The 25,170-nt window shown below is 35.6% G+C and overlaps 1 protein-coding gene across 3 annotated transcripts; it reads left to right on the forward strand.

Moving 5' to 3' along the window:
- Window positions 1-331: 331 nt before the first annotated feature.
- Window positions 332-9,565, forward strand: LOC114323460 (putative inactive purple acid phosphatase 1). 3 transcript variants are annotated; one of them, XM_082887870.1, is made up of 14 exons: window positions 378-612; window positions 737-861; window positions 1,184-1,364; window positions 1,646-1,737; window positions 1,842-1,908; window positions 2,023-2,145; window positions 2,908-3,000; window positions 3,200-3,329; window positions 4,091-4,172; window positions 4,712-4,844; window positions 5,167-5,372; window positions 5,464-5,589; window positions 8,367-8,676; window positions 9,038-9,565. In XM_082887870.1, exons 3-14 carry the CDS (start codon window positions 1,200-1,202, stop codon window positions 9,341-9,343), a joined length of 1,833 nt encoding a protein of 610 aa, XP_082743996.1. In that variant the 5' UTR covers window positions 378-612; window positions 737-861; window positions 1,184-1,199; the 3' UTR covers window positions 9,344-9,565. The 3 variants fall into 3 exon arrangements, with proteins under 3 accessions (XP_082744000.1, XP_028126872.2, XP_082743996.1); XM_082887874.1 differs by lacking the exon at window positions 737-861 and having other exon boundaries at window positions 332-657; XM_028271071.2 differs by lacking the exon at window positions 737-861 and having other exon boundaries at window positions 332-612.
- The last annotated feature ends 15,605 nt before the right edge of the window (window positions 9,566-25,170 follow it).

Below are 25,170 nucleotides of genomic sequence, written 5' to 3' on the forward strand. Positions count from 1 at the left end.
TTTTCATTTTACAAAAAAATTCAAAAAAATCATACAAAGGTCTACAGTATTTGGTAATTTTTTTGATAAATTTCTTGATATATCTAGCATTTTTATTTAGTAAATAATTTAAAATGATAAAATAATTATTTGAATGAACGAGAGAGATATTAGAGTGTGGTCTAATTACACCTTAAAGTGTAGTGAATAGGAAGCTAAGTGACGATCCTTCCATTATAATTTAATTATATTAATATGTTACCGCTAAACGAGAAATTTATTAAGATAATATCTAACCTCATGATTAAAAAAAAAATGAAATATTTATAATTTTCAGTCAATTAGACCAGACAAGAAACTATTTATTCGAGAATTTGGATTGCATTCGACTCTTATCCAATCGCCTATCTAATATCTACATGCTATCTAGTGCCTATACCCATTTGCATAAACATATTTGTCTGTTTATGAGTTTTTCAACTTTCAAAGTCCAAATTTGCGGACCTTCGACCGAATGTTCCCTCACTACTACAAACTGATTACTACTGATATACCACCGACGCGATGAACTGAATTGTTTCGACTCTCTTCTTTATAGATCATTATAATCTTCTTCTTCAAAAATTTCAAATTGTACACTACACAAACCCTTTTAACTCAATTTTCTCATTTCTTTGTGTGAGTTCTTTTCAGTTAATTTACGTGCCTAGTTGCAATTATGCTTACTGTGTCCCCTAATTTGCTTGCTTATTTTCAGATTGTCACCCACTGTTGTAAGAATAGTGAAGCATTTTACTTGTTTTTGTATGTTGGAGGAGTTCATATATGGTTAAACACAGTTATATTTTTTTGGGATTCTGTTTGGTAGTTATATTTTTGTGGGTGAGTTGCAATGCCATGTATTAAGAATTCCCCCTTTTTGAAACTTAGCTTTTGATTCTGATATTTGTCTATTGGCTCTTGAGAGAAAAATCTTATAAAAGAGAGAGAGAGAGAGAGAGAGAGAGAGAGAGAGAGACATGTTTGGTATTATAAATGGTCATAATATAGCAAATGAAAATTAAGATTTTTGTTCCATGTGATTCTTTGCTAAGTTTAGAATGTAATTTATTCTTTTTATTTTTTGATTTTGCAATTTGTGTTGTGTTGCTGTGGATAGGGTTTCTTACTATTAGTTATGCTGAATTTTGATTGAGTTGATCAGATATTGGGAGGGAGGGATGACATTATCGGGGTTGATTTTGTTGGCAATTTTGTCGGGGTTCAATGGGGCAACATCGCATGGAAACCAGCAGCCTCTCTCGAGAATTGCAATTCAGAGGGCAGTGTTTGCATTTGATGACCATGCTTATATTAAAGCATCTCCTACAGTTCTTGGGTTAGAGGTAGGTAACCTTCAATTGCACTCTTAAGTCTCAGAGTTCAGGGCATGTATGAAAATAAATGTTTAAAACTAATTAATATATTAGCAATGGGAGAGATTGGATTCCCACATAAACCGGTTACCACTTTCAGTTAACCCATCCTTTAATCTTTGATGGGTAATGCCTGCGTCTGCTGCCTAGAACACACTGAGACTGGTAGAAGTTTCAAACATCTGAAAATTTGGAAAGGATTTTGTGTGATTTTGGTCTGGTTTGATGCCAAGATTCCTTCTCTGATATAGGGGCAAAATTCTGAGTGGTTGACTTTGGAATATAGCATTCCGAACCCATCAATTGATGATTGGATTGGAGTATTTTCACCGGCAAATTTCAGGTTGAAATGATTTTTTTGAGATTAATATTTATCTATATATATTAATTTTGATGGTGTTAAGCTGAACAAATCATTGTATTTTATTTACTTATTTATTTTTGCAGTGCTTCTACTTGCCCACCTGAAAATGGCAGAGTTTTTCCTCCCCTTTTGTGTACTGCACCAATTAAGGTTCGAGCTGTGCTGCCTTGGATTTCTTTTATGACTTCTTGGCTTGCTTTCCAAGTGGAAAAAGGGCATTTCTATGACTCAATTGAATATTAAACTATTACACTTCTCTTGCAGTATCAATATGCAAATTACACAAATCCTAAGTTCAAAGATAGCGGCAAAGGATCATTAAGGCTTCAACTGATCAAACAGAGATCCGACTTCTCTTTTGCATTGTTTTCTGGCGGTTTATTAACTGTATGCTCGTAATATCTTTCTCTTCCCATATAACCAACATGGCTATGTGGAGGTCAAACTGTCTTTCGTGAACATAATCTTATAAAGAACCATTGATTGTTCTGTTTTGGTCCATTATGGTCTTTATAAAGAACCATTGGCTGGCCTTTTACAGTTCAATATCTCTGTTCAGCTATTGCTTTCAAAAACATATATGAGAAAAAAATAAAAAGAAATTTTTTAATTGGAATTTCATTTGTAATTTGGATTCAGTTGGGAAGCTTTTGGTCGACTAGCTTTATAAAGATAAACTGAGATATTAAAAATAAAAATTCAATTGTAGTCATTAATGTTCTCCAAGAAAAAAATTCTAGTGTATCTAGTTTGGTAACCATTATAATCCATCAACAGCTAGGCTTTCATTTTTAAATATATATATATATATATATGTAGAAAAATATTAGTTTGGTGACAATAAACATCAAAATGATATTTTTAAATTTTCAAAAAATATTTATGCATAGAAAAACAAAACAATATGAAAATGATAAGTTTTTAAAAAATTTCATTATTTTTTCACCATATTTATTTTTAATTTTTTAAAAAGAAAAATTTTAAAACGAAAACATTTTTCAGCCACAAACATTTTTTTGTTTTAAATTTTTATTAGTTTGTTCCTTTCTTTACCATTTTTTTAGCTTGTATATGAAGATTGTATTCTCTTTTGTGTTTTAGCCACAACCACCTTCAATGCAATTTAATGCCTTTTTCTTTCAATAACAGCCGAAGCTGCTGGCAGTGTCAAATATTGTAGATTTTGCAAATCCAAATGCACCGGTGTACCCACGCTTAGCACAAGGAAAGACATGGAATGAAGTAAGTCTAATTCTGTCACTTTAGTTGTTAGGTCTTATGCATAGTGTATGTCATAGATGATTGTCCTAATGCCTTGCCAATGCATGGTAGGCCTTCTCTCTTGTTGCTTACTACTACCCTTCTTTCATTTGGTCATTTATTTACTTGCTTGGTTTTAAAGATTTCTTGAGGAAATGATGCTGTTTAACTTGAAACTCAGATGACTGTAACATGGACAAGTGGATATGGGATCAATGAAGCAGAACCTTTCGTTGAATGGGGTCCAAAAGGAGGAGAACAAAGTCGTTCCCCAGCTGGGACAGTGACTTTTGATCGTCGCAGTATGTGTGGTGCGTAAATATGTATACATGTAAATATACATTGGAATCTTGTTTGTATAATTTATTCCCAAGTATGGACACGAGGTGCATTGCTTCAGAATGATGACCTTATCTTTGTACTGAATTTCCACATACTAAAAGTAATGGATATGAAATAGAATTCTGGTGCGAACATCTTTATTATGCTGATAATTATGGAACTTTTGTTTTGAGTAAAACATCATAGCTTAAAATTTTATTGAATATTTTTGCATTTATAGATACAGCCCTCTTGGCAGAGCTACTGTTTCAATAGTTCCATGCACCAATCTTTAATAATGATATAAGAGGTCTTTTTATTTTTCTTCATGCTGTTTTTACTTGGATAAGGCTTCTTGTACACAGTGAATGTTACCATATCAAATCTTGTTTGGAGATTTATGTACACGTAATTCAGTTGTGGCAAAAATGCTATTCCATAAGAGTTGGCAAATCAGTGACAATACTAGATAATGTATACGAGTCTTTGTCTGACAATATCATATACCTATAGTAATTACAGATTCTGGATTGGGATCAAACAATAAAAGTCATGCTCTTTTTTCTTTTCTTTTTTAATTAATTAATTTATTTTTTATTGAACTAACAAAAGTGTTGCTTGGCACTTCAATTTCTGAGCATTCTTCACCGCTGGTGTTCCTGGGCTTTTCACGTATTTGGTTGAACGGATCAAGACTTTTATGACAAAGACTTTATGGTAGAATAATTCATCTTATATTTCCATGGTGCAGGTGCACCAGCAAGAACAGTGGGATGGCGTGATCCTGGATTCATACACACCAGTTTCCTGAAGGATTTGTGGCCCAACTCAGTGTATGTTTGTATTTTCTGCTAGTATATGACAATGGTAATAAATGTGTTAAATTTTGGTTAATTTCTCAAAGTTCCACTGATTTTGGTTAATTTTGGTTGTAATTTCAAACTTTTTTTTTTTCCTTTTCATTTTTTCATTATTCATCCAAACATATATAAAGGCCAAAGGCAACTTTGAATACATTGTAAATTTACATGTCAAGTTACTATCCTAATTTATAACTTACGATAATAGAAAGAAGCCCTTGGTTTAATAAAGTTAAATAATGTGTCCAAATGACCGAACAAATGAGATATAATAATTGATATTAGAACTCATCAAAGTATGATGTTCTCTGATAATATTATGAGATACCTATTTTTTGTTGTTTTTTTTTTTTTTTGGGGGGGGGGGAGAAACTATTTATTTTGATGGTGGCTGCTCTATTCAAAAAGATTTAGTTCAATATTGTACCTGGACTATGGGTACAAAGAGTGGTGCAGTCAGTGTATCAGTTTACTTGCCTCTTTAGATCAACATTTACTGAATTATTATGCAGGTATACGTACAAGATAGGACATATGTTGTTGAATGGTACATATATATGGACTCAGATGTACCAGTTCAGGGCATCTCCTTATCCTGGTCAAAATTCTGTGCAGCGTGTAGTAATTTATGGTGACCTGGGAAAGGTCTGAACTCCCTTGCAAACTTCATTATGCACATTGAACCTAGCCCTTTATTGATTTATTTTTCTTATTCCAGGTTTCATCTATTTTAAATATATCATTGTAACTGGGAATTTTAATAGATTTATGTCACATAGTAATAGATCTATTTCTTTTCCATTGCCTCACTAATTTTATTTTATTGGGAATCTGTTCTTCACCACCATAATGTTCATTCAATGACTTAATTGTTGAGTTTTTATTCGAATACTCTAAAGCCCAGCCCAGTTCCATTTACCCAGTAAGCTACTGTTCTGAAATATCTTTTTCGTTTTCCAATATGAAGGATGAGGTTGATGGCTCCAGTGAATATAATAATTTCCAGCGCGGCTCTCTTAACACTACTAAACAGCTTATTAAGGACTTGAAGAACACTGATATAGTCTTCCACATTGGAGATATATGTTATGCAAATGGATATCTTTCACAGTGGGATCAGTTTACTTCTCAAATTGAGCCAATTGCCTCAACTGTGCCTTATATGATTGCTAGGTGTGTTGCAACTTTTTTTTATCATTGTACATAGTCACTCATCTACTCTCTCCTCGTGTGGCAAATGGCAATTAATAGTTTCTCCTTTCAGTGGTAACCATGAACGTGACTGGCCCGGAACAGGATCATTCTATCAGAACATGGATTCAGGAGGAGAATGTGGCGTGTTGGCTGAGACTATGTTTTATGTTCCTACTGAGAACAGAGCTAAGTTCTGGTATGAGTCATTGTAAAAATAATGTGTTACATTCACATATGCGCGTGCACGCGTGCACACACACACACATATTACAGAGGCAGAGCAAGGATCGCAAAGGTGGGGGTGCCAAATGAACAAGAATGGTATATGAAAATTTTAGTCTAGTCGAGTTACAATAAATTTTTGAATTACTCAAGTAAAAGTAATAAAAATATTTAAAATTCATTACTTATTTTATATATATATAGAGGAATCAAGCTAATGAGTCATATAATGAAAGTGTTAGAGAGGGGGATAGAACGCTAATTGCGAGATATAACAGAGGTGTCAGAGAATCAGTTTGTGTTTATGCCAGACAGGTCAACAATGGAAGCGATCTATCTTTTGAGGAGAGTAATAGAAAAATATAGAGAAAAGAAAAGAGACATTCATATGGTGTTAATCGACCTTGAGAAAGCATATGATAGAGTGTCCCGAGATATAATATGGTGGGTGTTAGCGAAGAAAGGGGTGACAAAAGGTTACATTGATGTGATTAGGGACATGTATGAAGGGGTGGTGACCACTATTAGATCGCCTACTGGAGAGACAAATGAATTTTCTATCACTGTAAGGTTATACCAAGGATCTACCTTAAGTCCTTATCTTTTTGCTTTAGTTGTGGATGAGTTAACGAGAAATATACAGGATGACGTGCCATGGTATATGCTTTTTGCAGACGATATAGTGCTAGTAGATGAGACTAAAGAAGGAATTAATACTAAGTTGGAGATTTGGAGAAAAACTTTTGAATCTAAAGGATTCCGGATAAGTAGAACTAAGACAGAGTACATAGAGTGTAAATTTAGTAACAGTAACAATGAAAGCAGAGCAGAAGTGAAGATTGAAAACCAAGAGTTGCCTAAGAGTGAACATTTTCGTTATTTAGGGTCGATTATCATAACAGCAGGGGAGATTGATGCGGATGTGGCCTATAGGATTAAGGCGAGATGGTGTAAGTGGAGAAGTGCGTCTAGGGTACTGTGCGATAAGTGAATACCCACTAGACTTAAAGGTAAGTTCTATAGAACGGCTATTAGACCAGCAATGTTGTATGGGACGGAGTGTTGGGCAACCAAGAAATAACATGTAGATAAGATAAGTGTGACTGAGATGAAAATGCCAAGTTGGATGTGTGCCAAGACTAAACAAGATAGAATTAGGAATGAGTGTATTCGAGAATGGGTAGGAGTAGCACTGACAGAAGATAAGTTGAGAGAGAATCGATTAAGATGGTTTGGACATATTCAACGGAGACCAACAGAGGCAGTAGTGAAGAGGTACGATGTTGTAACGGTAGATAGAAGTGTTAGGGGACGGGGTAGGCCTAGATTAACGTTGGGTAGTGTTGTAAATAGAGATATGTATCTACTTAATTTGACTAACAAAATGGCCTTTGATAGGACCGCATGGAGAAGAAGGATTCATGTAGCCTATCCCATTTGATGGGATTTAAGGCTTGGCTTAGCCTGGTTTGGTTTGGTTTGGTTATATATATATATATATATAAATTAATATTGTGTAAATTTATTAAGATATTGGGCAAGTGAAGCATTAAAATTTTGCAAACAAATCGCATTAGATTGGTTAAAATAATTTGATTATTTCATTGTGATGTAAAAACAAATTCAACTGGTCAACAAGCTTTTGACAATGGCCGAAATAGAAAATTATTGCCTATAAAACTTAAATATATACCATCCAAGTAGTAAAATTTTAAAAACAAAATTATAAAATTCAAACTTAGTTAGTTTTTTATTAGTTCAATAAAAATAGGTATTGTTAACATGTATCTTTAAGGCATATGTTAAAAGAGATAAATTGTACATTTTTTATTACACTTTCGTTCAAAATGTACATTCTCGTAAAACTTTTTAATATGTGCTTTAAAACACACATTAATAAAATCCATTAAAACTGCTACCAACTATTGCTTACTGGGCCACAATTTTATAAGGCTTGAGTTGTGTTTGGACTAGGCTCAATTCTATTTTATGTGGGAAGGATTATGTTTTTGTTGGGGTCAAAAAATTGCAGGGGCCAAACATATATAGCAGCTGCATATTACTGCATCACATACAAATAAGCATGAGGTTTCCAAAATCCTTGCAGGGGCCACAACCGCCCCTAACACCCCCCCTCCCCCCTCCCTCCGCCCCTGCACACACATATATATGTTTATATGTTTGGCCGAACTTTCTTACTTGATTTGCATTTGTTCCTTGCTCGACCTAGAAATGGGCTTTGTGCTACTTAGGACTTCTTGAAATCATTTTGTCACTTTGTGTAAGCCAAGTGAATAAAATCCTCCTTTTATGTGCCTCACAAATCCAATGCGGGTGCAAGTCTTGAAAGCAAAGGCCAAAAAGTTGCTTACACATGTCGAAAAAATAGTCATCCAATGGAGGAGGAGTAGGAGGAGGAGGAGGTAGCTCATCTTCTTGGCTAACTTCATTTTGGCCCCCAATTGCATTTTCTCGAAGTAAAAAATATTGGAAGTTTTGACCAAAGTCTAGATTTCGACTTACCTCAAGCTCAAACTCAAATTCAGTCTCAAACCCAATCCTTGAGTCAAAACATTATAAAGATTCCAAATACCATGAAGGATACAACTTAGAATTTTCCCATCTTCAAAGAAATTGACTCTGCCTGCGTGCGTGAGAGAGAGTCCATCTAATTGTAAATTTTCTGTATAGAACACATGCAACCCAAGTCATGGAGTGACTGTTTTTAAGTTTCATATCTTCCTCTGCTAGGTACTCCACCGATTATGGCATGTTCAAATTCTGCATAGCTGACACAGAACAGGACTGGAGAGAGGGGTCTGAGCAATATGTGTTCATCGAGCATTGCTTGGCATCTGTTGATAGACTGAAGCAACCGTGGCTGATCTTCCTTGCACATCGGGTATTAGGTTATTCCTCTGATGCGAATTATGCTTTAGAAGGATCATTTGCAGAACCAATGGGGAGGGATAGTCTTCAAAAGCTTTGGCAGAAGTACAAGGTTGATATAGCCATGTTTGGCCATGTACACAACTATGAAAGGACATGTCCCATTTACCAGGTAATTGAATTTGTTTGTACAAAAGTCAGTTCCATTATATTTTTCAACCCATCCTTTTATTTACTATTTATTTATCACTAAGAGAGTGAAACTGGGATTTTGAACCATTGGCAAATTGGGGTTCTCCAATTCATGGATTGTGCTGATACTAGTCATCTCTTTGTAAGTTCGTGTTTATTCTTGTCAAATTGTCACGGTGGGGGTTCTCGAACACATTTTATTTTATTTTTTGTTTCCTTTGAAGATGAAAGTGAAAACAAAGAGTAAGAAAAGAGAAAATATAATGTACACTTGGCTATCAAATCAACTAGCAGCATGGATTTATATAACATTTTGGCCATGTATGTTTTTCTTGGCACAGAATATTTGCACTAATGAGGAGAAGCATTATTACAAGGGGCCCCTTAATGGGACAATACATGTGGTTGCCGGGGGTGCAGGAGCAAGCCTTTCACCATTTACCACCATCCAGACTCATTGGAGTATTTTCAGGGATTTTGATTATGGATTTGTAAAACTCACTGCATTTGATCATTCAAACCTTCTGTTTGAGTACAAGAAGAGCAGGGATGGGAATGTTTATGATTCTTTCAGAATATCTCGCGATTATAGAGACATCTTGGCCTGCATTGTGGATAGTTGCCCTAGTTCAACTTTGGCATCTTGACTTTCGGAATGAAGGGAGAATTTTGTTTTGAATTTGCTGCCAAAAAAATGCAAGAAAATAAGGTAAAATAACTTGGGTCTTTTTTGTATAAATCTGAAAAAAAGAAAAAAGAGATGTTTGCATATGGGATATATGTACATGTACGTACCATATTTGTGCTGCTGCATTACACATCTTTCCGGTAGTAGTTATGTTGGGGAATTTTACAATACACACTTCTTACCATATGCATCTTTAGTTATGATTAATTTTTTTTTTTTAGTTATGACATTATTTTCAAATATTTGGTTATGCCTTATGCAGTGTTTGGTTATTATTTTTTATTAATTATGCCTCAAAAAATATAGAATTATATCATTTTCTTCTTTAATTATAAGATGTATACAATACATAGCTTTTAAAAGGTGTGTATTGTGATCTTTTTCAGTTATGCTATTATGTTAATGTGTGTATGTATTTATGTATTTTGGGGAAAGTTTCAAGTAGCGTTTGGTAGAGTATTATATTTAATAATAGAGTTATATTTTTTGAGTTTGTAAGGTTTGGAATTATAATTTGAGTGTGAAAAATTTGTTTGATTATGAGTTTTGAAAATAGTTTTAAATTGAGTTTTGGAAGGAGTTTTGGGTTTTTAAAATTAGAAAAGTTATTTGATTGAAAAATTTACAATTCATAATCAAACACACAACCTAAAATTCTATTTAAAGTTTATATAAAAATTAAAAAAAATTTGAAAATATTTTTTATTTACAATATAAAAATAATAGGTGCGAAAAAAAAAAAAAAAAATCGGAGCACTGTTTCGGTCAACCGGCCGGATGTCCGTGAGGACGATCAGGTTAGTCAAATTGTTTCACCTGAAAATGAGTTTTTAAAAATGGGTGAAAAATTATAATTTGAATGTTTAAAACAAACACCAAGCTCATAAAAGTGGGTGGAAATATGTTTGGGGAAAATGCCTCCGACCCCCAGTGGGGGTACTGGGGGTCGCATGTGATTGGTGGAAAAAAAAAAACTGTTATTTTTTATTTTATTTTTTTTGTTTTCGGCCAATGTGGAGGCGACACCTCACTGGGGGTCGTCAGTGGGGTCGCCCCACTGGGTGTAGGAATCACAGTCCTATGTTTGGCAAATATAACCAAACGCAGTCTCATTTTCTCTCTCCCTTTGGGTGTCCATCTTTGAAAGTAGAGAGTTGATTTGACATTCTACTTCCACGCGCAAGTTTGATTATGAGTTGATTTTTTAGTAATTTTTTAAATTTTTTATTAAAAAAAATGTAAAAAAGTTAATAAAATAATTTGACAATTTATAATATTTGGTTTTCACACTACGTAATTCAAATTAATAAAAATAAAAATAAATATTATAATTGATATGTTATCTAAATAGTAAGAGTCTTTCTAATGAAACACAAAGTCTTAAGTTCAAACTTCGTTTTTGTATAACTTCTTATTTTAAGATAGAAATATCGGTTACGTGGCAAGAGGAGAAGATTTGAACACCAAGTTTAACATTTACCTAATAATAGTATAGATAGATAAATTCATGTTCGTGTTGGTGTTGGAGGTCCATTAGGGATGAGCAAAAAAATCGAATAAATTACAATCCGTTGGAGGTCCATTAGGGATGAGCAAAAAAATCGAATAAATTACAATCCGATACGGTGCAAACAAAACTGGTAGATTCGGTTTGACTTTTTAATATGTGGTTCGGTTCTGGTTAGGTGAACTTTGTGGTTCGGTTCACGCATGAGGTCCACGGTTTTGGATTAAAATCAAAACATACCGGTTAGTTAAAAACTTATACATTTTAATTACCATGCACCTGAAGCATAGAATTACATCCTTTTATAAGTAAATATTTTGGTTTATTAATGTAAGCTTGTGATAGAATTACAGGGAATGAATGGAGCAGAGGCAAAAAAAAAAAAAAAAAAAAAAAGAGCACCTATTGAGAACGAACAAAAATAAGCACTTTACTATTAGAACAAACTATTTACAATTTAACAATATTAGAGATCTCAAATATTTTACCAAACACTTACATGAGTGTGTCACACTCATGTGACTGCTTGGTTGAATATTTGGTATAATTTTTTTTTATAATTGCTCTTTACAATTTTTAACACCTCCTACAATATTTGAAACCGGTGTTTAAATCAAACTGAACCTTTTTTAAATGGTTCAGTTTGACTTGGTTTCATAATTTAAATGATTAATTTGGTTTCAAATTTTATGAGACCATAGGTGTTTCACCTTACATTGAACCAAGCCAAGTCATGCTCACTCTTAAGGTCCATGGTCATCTAAATTATGTTGAGGAATTTTCAAAAGAGTTTTTAAAAGTAATATTTTAATTTTTGGGTATTTTAAAACCTTCCTTATTTTTCTTTGGGAAGCTTGAAACAAGCTTGAGGAGTTGTCCCATATTGGAAAGAGACGAAAACATGGAGCCAGAGCTATATGAAATATTCTTTTAAATATGGAATTGTGGAATGATTGTTAGTGTGCATGCACTCACACTGCAAGGAATCCATCCATCCATCCATCCATACACGCATATGTGGCGCAGGCTGTGTGGCATGGGGGCTGTGTGGTGCACTTTGCATCGACGCCATAACGACACTTTCCTATTTGCTTTGGAACAGGTTGGTCCAACGTGGCATGTGTGATGTGGAACATAGTTAGCTTCGCGTGACAGTAGTAATGTGGTGTGCGTTGACAATGAGTCAACCAACCGATCGAACGGTTGTGTGTCCTATCTAGAGCGGCTTGATCTTAGTCATTAATTGGAGAAACACGCAATCGAACAGATCAAATGGCACCCAATCAAGATTAGGTGTGATTAGTGAATGCACCGATTCGGTGTGTGATAGATCCGCACCATAGATTGATGATCCAACGGTCATATCTGATTGGATACAATCAAAGGACATGATGTATACTATCAAGTGCATTAAGGCCTATAACTAGGCTGCGAGCAAGTTTCTACTTTCTATTATTGATAATCATTTTCTACAGATTTGATTATCAGAATGCAAATATTCTCTTTAGGAAAATGACTCAGTAACCCATTTCTGTTTTACGACAAGTTCATCGTCAGATTTTGAAGACCCGAAGACCACCGAGTCAAGAAATTAAGAAGAATTTCTCCAACAAATTAGACTCCCATCATCAGAAATAAGCCCCAACTAACAAAAACCCCACCTACTATAGCATTGTAATCCATTCTTGCAAATTATCACATCGAATTAATGATTTTGTTTAATTTATTAAAGAGCAAAGTAGTTACAAATAAAACAAAATATTATTATTCTACATTCACTCAATATTCTACAAATCATCCTTCCAAAGTTTTGATCATGGTGGCATTAGATATGAATATATATTAAATTAGGATCATTTTATTTATACACCATTAATTCTCTCAGTACATATTATTTAATCATTAAATTTATATGATAATGATATCCTCAAGTACAATGACTATTAAAGACAATACGAGTGTGTATACTCATTTCAACAATTCACATATGAAAAAACAAATATCTCTATACACACCATCACCTATAACAAATCTCTTTTCTATTATTTTTCAAACTCAAAATATTATTGTTTTGGAAGATTTAGGGTTTTAAAATATTGAAATCAATTGATTTTAAAGATTTACATACTATGAATGACATTGATTTGGAACAAAACAGCAATGAAAATGTTAGTTTACTTTGTTATTTATCTTGTTCGTATTGATTTGGAATAAAAGACCATTGTTCATCTTTACAACAATGGCTTATTTGTTTTGTGCACACGCAGAGTTGAATATTTACAAAGTGTTCAATTATTTATATTTGAACAGAATCATTTTGTTCATATTATTAAAGTTGAAAAAGTATTAAACGTTTATACATAAAAAATTGAACATTTTGATTTAGTTCGAATATAAATTTGTGAACATCTTATGATTTTTCAACATTGTATTTATGAACAATATTAACTGTTTTTTTGTTTAAATTTTTGCAGCATACCACACCGATTGCTTCATCGCCGTAAAATTTTAGTCCGCCGTTTGGTTCTCGCAGTTTGCTCTAACTTTGCTTCCATTGATTCAACACAGATCGGGGAGAGAGATACACATGAATCTAAAATTATCGTGAATTGTATTTTGGATCTTATTGTCTTTTCAACTTTGATGGAATGCACTTCATCTTGTGTTAGGGTATTTATTGTGTTGTGTGGGTTAAACTAAAAGAGTAATATTATGACGTGTATCGAGTGAAAAATCAAAAGTTTAAAATATTATTAATGTGAACTAAGTAATGGTGTATACCGAGAGGATTGATGGTGTGTAAATAGAATCACGCATTAAATTATATAGGCGTTCTAAGGGTAAGACTTTTTTTTTTTTTTTTTAAAGAAATTTAATAACCGTCACCCCATGGTTTCTTCAACTCAAACTACATTTTCAAGTTTCAATCTTCATTCTTTAGTTACAAATATATTGTTAGGGAATTGGAGAGCCCACAAGTGCCCAATTCATCAAAGAGAAACTCCAAAGTCCATAAACACTATATCAAAGGATAAAAAGGAGACAAATTGATCACGTCAACCACTGTCCTCATTCCTTCACCACAAAAGGATTTTGGCAATTTAGCATGTGAAAGCAGATACATTGTTCTTTCCATAATGGTGCGGTTCATCATTTCGACAACATCATTTTGTTGAGGAGTCTTCTTAACTATCCTTTGATGTCGAATACCTTGGATGCGACAATACTTATCAAATGGCCCAATGTATTCACCACCATTGTCTGTTCGGATTCACTTCAATTTTTGCCCCGTTTCTCTTTCAACCATGGCCTGAAAATGCTTAAACACATCTAGCACTTGATATTTAGTTTTTAGTGCAAAAACCCAAACTTTCCTTGAATAATCATCAATGAAAGTTACAAAATAAAGTGCACCACTATGTATTCTAACTTTTAAAGAACCACAAACATCCGAATGAATCAACTCCAATATATATATATATATTTTTTATAAGCAACATTTTTATGAAAAGAAACTTTATATTGTTTAACACAAGTTTTAAGATGCGTACCTTTCAAACCGGGTAGAAGCTCTTTCTTGAACAAAACTTGTAACCTCTTTTCACTCATGTACCTAAGTCACTTGTGCCACAATTCAGTAGAAGCATTATCCTCAAGTGCATTGACAACATCTTAGCAAATTTTTCCTTGCATCGAATGTGCGAGTCTTCTTGCACTTGGTCTCCACCAAAGAACCCTTTGTGAGCTTCCATTTTCCATCACCAAATTTGTTGTTGTAGCCTTCATCATCTAGCTTCCTGGTAGAGATCAAATTGAGGCGAATGTTGAGAATATGCCTCACATCTTTAAGCAACAACTTGTAACCCAAATTTGTTTTCAAGCAACCGTCACCTATGCCAATAATCTTAGACAAACTTTCATTACCCATTCGAACACAACCATAATCTCCTTTGGTGTAGGAAGTAAAGAAATCAACACGAGATGTCACATAAAAAGAAGCATCGGAATCAATCACACAATTGCTCTCTTGGTCCACAAAATTGACACAATCATCTTCACAAACGACCATGAGATCACCATTGGTAGTAACCACCATTGTGTTTTCTTACTTCTTATCCACACTTTTGTCATGCATTTTCTCCTTGTTCTTGAGCTTTTGGCATATCCGCTTCATGTGTCATTTTTCATGGAAATAATAGCACTCAATATTTTTCTTTGAAAAAGAACCATCTATCGATTTGTTACGGCTTTGATCACGACCATGAGGAGTCTTACTCCTCTCCCTTGTTCTATTTCACCCTCTCATAACAAATGTCATCGAATGAGAAGAACTCGCTAATTTTCTTTTAGTTTCTTCATTCAACAAGCTATTAGTGACTTGGCTCATTGTGACAACTCCATCAGGCGTCGAATCACTGATCGTCACAACCAAAGTCTCCTAACTTTCGGGTAAGAAAATAAGTAGCGTCAAAACCTGCAACTTATCATCAAAAACAATTTTCATAGAAGCAAGTTGATTAACAATATTCTTCATTTCATCCAAATGTTTTGGAATGGGACTGCCTTCTTTATATTTTAAATTAACCAACTTACAAAACAGAAAAGCTTTATTTGTGGCTGATTTTCTATCATAAAGACCTAATTTTTTCCATAAATCGTGTGTCGAAGTTTCAATAGCAACATGATGAAATACACTATCATCAATCCATTGACGGATAACACCAATGACTTTTCAATTAAGCCTCTTCCATGGCCTTTTTCCAGTCACCTTTCTTTGTATGCTCAATTGCTTCTTGGTAGCTCTCGGGCTCTCCTTGATCGAATATCAACACAAATTCATTGGGATGATACTTTTTCGAAGGTTGCAGGTCCTTTGTAGATTTTCTCAACTCAAGTTGTGGTGGTGGTTCTTGAGTTGGATGCTCTTCCTCAATTTCGGGCTAAACTTCATTAGGATTAACATCATTCTCCATATCTTTAACAGGTGGTTGTACATCTCCCCCATTTTTATCATCCACCGAAAACGAAGGAGATAAATTAATATCAATGAGGTCACTAGTTGTTGGCTCCGGTTGATCACCTTTGCTAAAGTCTTCAATTGTTTGGTCTTCAAAAAACACAACATCACGGTTTTGAATAACTTTCTTGTCGACTGGAAATATATTAATGGAGACCATATATTTCCCTCTAGTTCTTCTTCTTTTTCGGTTCTCCCTCTTATTTTCTTATTCTTCTTTTATCTTTGTTTTTTCTTTATCTGTTTTGTCGTTTCAATTTTCTCTTCAACTTAATAGCCATTTTTAATTTTTTTTTCTTTCTTTTTTCTATATTTTGGCACGGAATTCTAGCACATTTATTTGTTGGTAAGTCTAAATATGTGGTGACAGGGATAATTTTTAACATTTTTTCCCTTTATGTGTATTTTGGGCTAATATATTTTAAAGTACTATAACTTGAATTTTATAAATTTATTTATTATAAAAATTAATACTTTTGAAATTGGCTTTTCAAGATCTTTAAAATAAGATCAATATTTAATATGAAATTTTTCAAAAAAATTGAATACATATATTTTTCAGTCTTGTATCTCATGATTAGGTGGGAAAAAATCAGAGCTAAAATTAACTTCTTTTTTTTTTTTGTTGCAAAAATATGCGACGAATTTGCTTTTGGCTATTTTGATTGGATAGATCTCAAAACAATAATAAAAATTTCATTCAAAATAGATCACTGAACGGAAAGTTATGATCAATTGAATTTTTAACACCATAAATGAAATTTTTTTAAGAGTATTTTCAAGTTTAGATTTTTAAAGGCATTAAAAACGGACCAATGTATATAAATTAAGAAGATATAAAAAAATATTTTTAACTTGAAAATGGATAAATAGGTGTTGAAATAACATAGAAATGGACATACAAGTTTTGAAAATTGATATATAGGCCTTATATAAATGGTCAAATAGGCATTGAAAATAGACATACAGACCTATGTTCCCATTTTTTGACTTGAAATGGACATATGGCTTTATATAGAAAGGCCTCTTTTTTTTTCTTTTTTTTGTTGGTAAATAGAGGCATGCATTAATAAAAGTTAACAGTATAGAAGTCTGGGATAGAGCATCCCTTTTGAGTCATTAACTAATAAGTTGGCAATACAAGAGGCAGAAGAGACGAAAACGGTAGAGGCCTTCTTCCTTAGTAAAAGCTAAATAAGCGAGTGCATCAACATAGGGATTTGCTTCGTGGTAAACATGGCTAAGTGTTAGAGCTCTTACTTGCTCCATAAGGTGCCTGCAGTAAAAACTAAGAGAACTAAGCTGGTGATGATGGTTTGCATTGGTCATTAATTGTTTGATAAAAAATGCGTTAGCTTCAATTTGAATGTTTTGTAGATTAAGGTCTAGAGCAAGTTGCAATCCATCTCTTAGGCCCCATAATTCTGCAGCCACACGGGGTGTTGTTCCAATGATCTGCAAAACCCGCCAATCTAGTCATCGTGACAATTTCTGATGATTCCCCCTACTGCCGCTGCTTTATCAGTTCTTTTGATGCACCATCTGTGTTGAGTTTGAAGTGTCTTATGGGTGGTGGATGCCAACCCACTTTAATGTATTTGGATGGTCTGAATGTCCCCAAAAAATTTGAAATATGTAACCATTCTGTTGGCTGTATAATTTGAAAAAGCTAATCGCAGAGTGACACGTGGCACCTAAAACGCAATTTGGGGAATTAATGCAAGTCGCCAATCAAAGTTTGACACGTGGCAGTTCATATTGGTATTAATGGATCTGCGTAGCATTGGAATAGTTGAGAGATATAAGATGATGTGGCCTAACAGTTACTCATAAGTTTAAATTCAAAATCAGGAGGGAAGCCTAACTGCAAGAGTAGTGTAGTGGGACTGATTGTGAGAGAGCATGTTCAACAGTCGTGGGAGGAGATTTCGATGATTGGAAGCCCACTTCGACGGTTACCACTGAGAAGTATAAATAGCAAAGAAGGCCCCAGAACAAACCCCCAGACTCAGATCCAGAAACTAGTTTATTTACTTCATTTTCTTTCTAGTTTTATAGTTTTTTACATTTTTGCACTTCAATTCCTGTACTGCACTTCATTTCATAGGAGTAGTTTTAAATAGTTTGTTGCTGTGAACCTCTACAAGGCTGGGTCAGATCATTGTAAATTTTCATTTACTTAATGAAATTCAGATTCTGAAATTGTTCTTTACTTATTATTATTTACTAATTTCTCCTAAATAAGCCACTAGTAAAAGTCTTCTTCATTGAGGCTGAAAGAATTACAACACAATCGTCTGATAATTGGTTGGCAATTAATATTCTGTAAGGACTGATTAATCCTTAATGACACACTTAAATTTACATTATTAACCTTCGAAAGCCAAAAAAAAGACAACATATATTTTTGACACGCCTAGTGGGACACTAAAATGGCTAGACGCAGGAGATAATGAGAAAATGAACGCCTGGAAGAAGCTGTGGAGGGAGAGGTAGAAGTAACTGATCCAGAGGATAATGTGATAACACATCCTATGAAAGTACTTATCTCATCAGAACCTATGATCGAACAGACCAGCACCTCGGAGCATACACCACATGTTCAAAATATTAGACGAGGCCATGGAATTGGATCATCCATTGTTTCGTCTACCCAACCAATGAATCCGTGGGGAGGCTTGGTAGATGCCATGGAACAATAGTTAATGTATACAATGGAAAGATGAGCAACATTCTTCATGGATTGAGTGAATTCCCATCAACCAATTATCACAACGTATATGGAGGAAAATTCAAATGTTCTTCAATAAAGATTGGCAAGAGATAAGTAGCCTATGCAAATTAGGGGTGCAACTCGGGCGGGCTCAACTCGAGCAACCCGAGCCCAGCCCGAGTTTTTTTAGGGCTTGGGCAACTATATCTTGTAATCTGGACGGGCCTGGGTAGATTTTTGTTGCCTGAATTGTAATTCGGGCCGGGCTTGGGCAGAACCAATGGCCAACCCGAGCAACCTGAGCCCGAATTGAATTTAATATATTATATAAATTATATAATATATATAAATTAAATAAAAGAGTTATTCTTATTTTTTATTTTTTATTTTTTTTGGTTAGTCTTTCACCGTTAGATTAGCATCTTTTATGTGTACCCTTAGATTAAATCTAAAGAAAACCCTACCTTCCTTATCTCTTTCTCAGACTCATTTCATTTTTTGTTCAATTGTGAAGAACTTTGAAGAACGGTAGAGGTGAATCTCCTCCTTCTCAACCTTCCTCTCTTCGCTAATCTGCAAAACCCTATCGTCCCCGATCTCCACCTTCACTTCCTCCTTCTTCAGCCCTGGTAGATCTGCCTTGGGTAAGCTTCCTCCTTCTTTGTTCTTGCATCAGGAATATGTAACTGATTTATATATATATATATATAATCTGGGCGGTAGTTTTGATCTTCGTTTCTTATCGATGCGTGTACTACCATTGTTGTTGTTGTTTTTGACATTCGGTTGGGTTGATGATGTTTGTGGCGATTAAAAAATGGATGAGAAGGAAGAGAAATTGATGATGTTGATGCCACTGTTTTTGGGCTTTGAGAATGATGAAAGTGATTTTGGCTTTTGGGTAGTGTTGAGAGGCATGGGTTTCAGGTAGATGTATATAATATATACATAAGTTAGATTATTCATTTTACACAACCAAGCAGATTACCCATTTTACATAAGTTAATCTATATAATAATTTTACACAAGCAAGCAGATTACCCATTTATATATATATATATATATATAATTTAGGCTAATAAATATATATATATATATATAATTAGCTCTTGCAAGATTGTGACTTCTATATATATAATCTTGTGTTTGATTCACATTAAATATATATATATATATATTATATGAAAAAAAACAGAGCCAACCAAGCCTGTGAATTTCGGGCAATTCGGGCTAACCCGAGTTCAAAATACAAAGCTTGATCCGGGCTTGGGCAGCAATGCTCGGGTTCATGGTCGAGCTTGGGCGGGCTTGGGCACTGCTAAATACAATTCGGGCTGGGCTTGGGCAAACCACCAACCCGATCGAACCCACCCAAGTTGCACCCCTAATGCAAATTAATGGACATACTAATGATCAGACTAGTAATCAAAATTATGAAAGATCATCACTTGTACCTCAGTCATGGTATGAGCCTCCGTCGAGGCCTTTGGTAAATCAAAATATCTCATTATCTAAGAGCGAAGCCATACAAATTGGTGGATCTTGGCCAACACAAGAAAATGGCATTAGAATGTTTCCAAATCCTATGTTCGAAACCATGCCTAACACAAGGGGGTTCCCTAACCCTCTGTTCGAATTCACACCCAGGGGGTTGGAAGGGTTTCTTGCGGCTGGGAGAGAAACAACACCTGTTCCTCCTCTTGCAGCACCTTTCATAGGACAGGCCCAGAGAGGTCAACCATACCCCCAACAACAACCAATACCACAGGGATAGCCAGTCCGAAATATACCTCTCTATGGACCATGAGGACCTTAAGCACATGAGATTCCATCAAACCCTGTGTTTGTTCCTCCAGTGGTAGTCCAACAAGCACAGAATATGGTTCCTAGAGACCAAATTGCTGATATTGTCAGAGAAATGTGTGGACCTATGGCTTAGGGGGTTCAGACTCCTGTATATAGAAAGCCATACCCAGAATGGGTGGATAGGGTGCATGAATACCCAAGGGAGTTTAGAATACCAAACTTTGCTCTCTTTTATGGAAATGGAAACTAGTCAACAGTAGAACATATTGCTGGGTTCGTAGGTCAATGTGGTGAATTTACCAATAATGATTATATGAAGTTGAGACTCTTTCCAAATTCTTTAACTGGGGCAGCCTTTGTATGGTATATTAACCTTACACCTAACTCTATCTAAACTTGGCAGCAAATGGAGGAGGCATTTCATGCCCAATTCTTCCAAACAGAGCTTGAAGTTTCCATGGCAGATTTGGCAAGGTTGAGCCAAAGGCTTGATGAGAAGGCCGTTCAATTTATTGCCAGTGTCAAAAGAGCACGAAACAAGTGTAGGGTCATTCTACCAGAGCCTGAATTTGTGAGATTAGCTCAAAATGGTTTAAAGTTTAGGCTTCAAAAGAAGTCAATTCAATTGAGTTTCGAGACTTAGTGGAATTAACCTATAAGGTGTCTAGATATGAATCTTTACTTGAGGAAGAACATGATTGAAATAATGCATCATATAAGACTTATTATAGGGACCCTAATTATGAAATTGATGTAGCAGAAATAGTAGAGAAAGAGCCTATAACCTGTGAGGCGTTAATTCAGAATGACAGTTCAACAGACTAGCAGTTTAAAAAAAAAGACCTTCATAGGAAGTATTCTTTTAATTTAACAAAAGCAGATGACATTTTTGATCATTTGCTTGCAGTAAATTTCCTAAAGTAACCAAAGGGAGTAAAGATCCCTACCCTAGAAGAACTTAAAGGGAAATGTATTGTAAATGACATAATTCTTGGTCTCATTCAACTAAAAACTGTATTATTTTTTGGGACAGGATCCAAGAACAGATTTGAAAAGGGAGTTTAAAGTTTCCAGCCAAAGCAGAGAAAGTTATGGGAATTGACACCAACCCGTTTCCAGAGATTGGGGAGGTTACAACCAATGTTGGCGTGCTAGATTTCCAAAACCTATCCTTGAAGGAATTGGAGGAGGTTAATGTGCAGATGCATGTTGCCAGCCAGACTGCTTTCAAGAATGATACCAGAAGCATTGGATGATGACTCTCTTGAGATAGCTGTCATGCAAAGGATGTGTCCCAGATACAGGTTAAGTTACAAAAGGCTGAAAAGGCTCCCAATTGATGGGAAACAGTATTACAAGGATGTACAGAGACACTCTAATTCAACCAATACCTATAACAAGAGGTCATACCTAACTGGTCCCAAATAGCAGCCATTCTTGGCTGGACCACCAACCACTAGAATGCAATCCAAGGTTAAGAGACTTCTGCATGTATTCAGACCACCCAATTACTACAGGATGAAAGGAAATTATCCTGAGAGAAGACCTGAATTGGGTTCAAGTCAGGGAATCAGAGCAAGTAATTGGCCTCCAAAGTTAACTTCGGACAAGATACAGGGCAATTACCCTAAAAGAAGACCTAAATTAGGCCCAAGACAGCGTGCCAGAGCCAGTGATTGGCCTTAACAGTTAGCTTCAAAGATGGCTTCAAAGATTGGGAAAGCAAATTCAGTAACTAAACTAGTGAGTTCATGGGTACCTGGGGTGCCAGACTAGTTTGTCATACAGAACAAGCCTAAGGAAATACTTGCACAGAGAAATGTCTTTGGAGACAAGGGCAGAATGATTAAACCTCCCTTGGTGGCTTCAAATAATTGGGTATTACTCAAGTACCCAAAAACAAAGGAACCATTTATGGTTCTAGTAATCTTTAGGTCTCAAAGGAGAAAGATCCAGCGAAGGTACACCCAGTACCAAAAGGATCTGAAGGAAAGTGGAGAGAGTTCTTCATTGGCCCAGTCAAAAGGCCAAACAGAGGAAAAAGAAAGTCCAAAATTAGCTCATCAGAACCAAAAAAAAAAATGTCAGCAAAGAGCAGTTGGCTAAAGTTCACACTAAACTGAAAGCCAAGGAAAGATCCAGCTTAGCAGGTCTTGAAAAGGCTTTGATGGAAAGCGACAGTAAGACAAAAGAAGAAGTTGAACTAGGTTAAAGGAAAGAAATGGCTAAAGATGAGATGTTTGAAGCCTTCATGGCTGAACAAACCTTTTTGGGCACAAAGCCAACAGGAGTAGACCACAAACGAGTTAATTCGAAGGAAGTCACCAATACTGAGGTACCAGAGTGCAGCATGAAAGATGGTTCCAAAATAACTGAACAAGTTAGTTTGGAAAAGAAACAAGTGCAGCCAGCAGTTCAGCTTGGCTCATGTCCTCCAGTGTTAGTAAACATGGTATATATATTGCCATAGGAGTTCCAGGCTAAAAATGGAAACGAAGAAGGTCAGAAAGATGATCCTATTCCAGTTTCTAGTGAAAATTCACAGGTTAGCATGATTCAAGATGAGTCTGAAGTAGCCACACCATTGGAACTGAAAATAAGGAGGTGAGTATTAATCTCTTGTATCCCTTCGAGTACCCTGCAATATCTATGACCCAACACGTTAAGCCCTTATATATCAAGGCTTATTTTGATGAGATACAAATGAACAGGGTGTTAGTGGATAACGGGGCAGCAGTGAACCTGCTTCCGAATTCCTCTTTGAAGAAATTGGAAAAAAGAAACCCCAGATTAATCCCAACCAGCACAACCATTGCTGGTTTCGCTGGGGATAAACAGATGGTTTAGGGCATCCTACCCATCAACTTGAGTGTGGGAACTAGAGATTGCATGACAACATTCTTTGTTATAGATAGTAATGCCAAGTATAATGCTTTACTTGGTAGGGATTAGATCCACACTAACAAATGTATGCCTTCCTGTCTACATCAGAAAATAATGATAGCCTTATGCAATAGAGAGACAGAGGAGATCAACGCAGACCCTCAACCCTTTATCGCTTGTGCTGATTTTGTAGAGACTAAGTTATATACTGAAAGAGTGACACCAATTAGTATATTGAGAAAACCTGATGGAACAGCCGAAGTGACGGCTGATGAGTAAGTAGCACACCTGAAACACTTAGTGCAGGAGAGTGCTGATGAAGAGTTCGTCACCAAGGATAACAATGATGCTTGGTTGTAGGCAAGAAGATGAGACCCAAGAAGCCAGACCCTTGGCTTTAGTCAAGTTTTCAACATTGGACATAAAATTAATAGTCTAGAAGGTTCAGGAATGAAAGAGAGAAGCCATGATGGTTGGTTGTAATTAGGAACAACAAAAGGTCAGGCCTTTGACCCTTGATAAGTACTGTGCATTGGACATCGAAACAAAAGTCTAGGAAATACAAGAAGAAGAAGCCTTATAAACAGATTTTGTCTATGAGGAAGAAGGCAAAGATGTTGAACCGGAGAAGGTGGGAGTAGAACAAGGCAAAGAAATTGCTTCGAAGGTAGAAGAAGTCGAAGGAGAAGCATCAGTAAGTGCTCAAGTACAAGACCCCTTGGAAGAAGTCAATTTAGGGGAAGGTTCTGCACAGCAACCCACTTATATTAGTGCTTGGTTAAGTTCTATTGACAGGAACCAGTTGTTGGTAGTCCTAAAGAAATATAAGGATTGTTTTGTGTGGTCTTATATTGAACTGCCAGGATTGGATAGGCCATTAGTGGAACATAGGGTCCCTATGAAGCCTAACTTCAAACCACACAAGCAGAAACCAAGACGGATGAGCCCTGAAGTGGTTCAGAAAGTGAAGGAGGAAATTCTCAGGCTCCTTAAAGCAGGCTTCTTTAGAACAACCAGGTATGTTGAATGGTTGTCTAACATTGTGCCTGTGGTTAAAAAGAATGGCAAGATGAGGGTATGCATTGATTTTAGAAATTTGAACTTGGCAACTCCAAAAAATGAATACCCCATGCCTATAGTAGATTTACTGGTAGACAGTTCAGCAGGACACAGGATTTTGTCTATGATGGATGGGTATTCTGGTTACAACCAGATTTGCATTGTAGAGGAGGATCTCCACAAGACAACATTCAGGTGTTCTAGGAATATTAGCATATTCGAATGGGTAAAAATGCCATTTGGTCTAAAGAATGCTGGGGCAACATATCAGAGGGCAATGAATACTATCTTTCATGATCTTATTGGAGGATACCTAGAGTATTACATTGATGATATTGTTATAAAGTCCCAGTCTATGGAGGAACACTTGGTTCACTTGGTAGCAGCTGTAGACACCCCATTTTTGACCAACCTTAAGACTCAGACGTCATCGATTGAGCACTCGGTGATGGTGCATGTTGTGCTCGTTTAGAAGTTTCAGAGTTTTGGCTGAGAGCCTTGCCTCCAGGCCTCTGAACTCTTATGTGCTTCGGCTCAGTTTGTGGACCGAACTTTGTTTCTCTTCCCCGGAGGGAGGGAGTGGTCTTGTAGACCATCTCTCTGTGGTCGTAGACTACTTTTCGTGGTCTTAAGCCACTTTTCCCGTTTGGAGATTAGTTTCCGGTTTTTGGAGCCTTTGGCCGCGCGCCTTGTCTCAGGACCGTTTAACATTCTCTGTTTGGCATGGCTTTTGAACCACACCTTGTTCCCTCTGCCTAGAGGAACACTGTGGTCCGGGAGACCACTTTTGTGGTTGCATAC

Source organism: Camellia sinensis, chromosome 1, assembly GCF_055761805.1.
Source record: "Camellia sinensis isolate YWXY chromosome 1, ASM5576180v1, whole genome shotgun sequence".
Taxonomy (NCBI): Eukaryota; Viridiplantae; Streptophyta; class Magnoliopsida; order Ericales; family Theaceae; genus Camellia; species Camellia sinensis.

Coding starts and splice junctions, on each gene's coding strand:
- LOC114323460 (XM_082887874.1), top strand. CDS start 1,200: ATGACATTATCGGGGTTGATTTTGTTGGCAATTTTGTCGGGGTTCAAT. Junction 3,330..4,090: donor TGATCGTCGCAGTATGTGTG/GTGCGTAAATAT, acceptor TCCATGGTGCAG/GTGCACCAGCAAGAACAGTG. Junction 4,845..5,166: donor TTTATGGTGACCTGGGAAAG/GTCTGAACTCCC, acceptor TCCAATATGAAG/GATGAGGTTGATGGCTCCAG.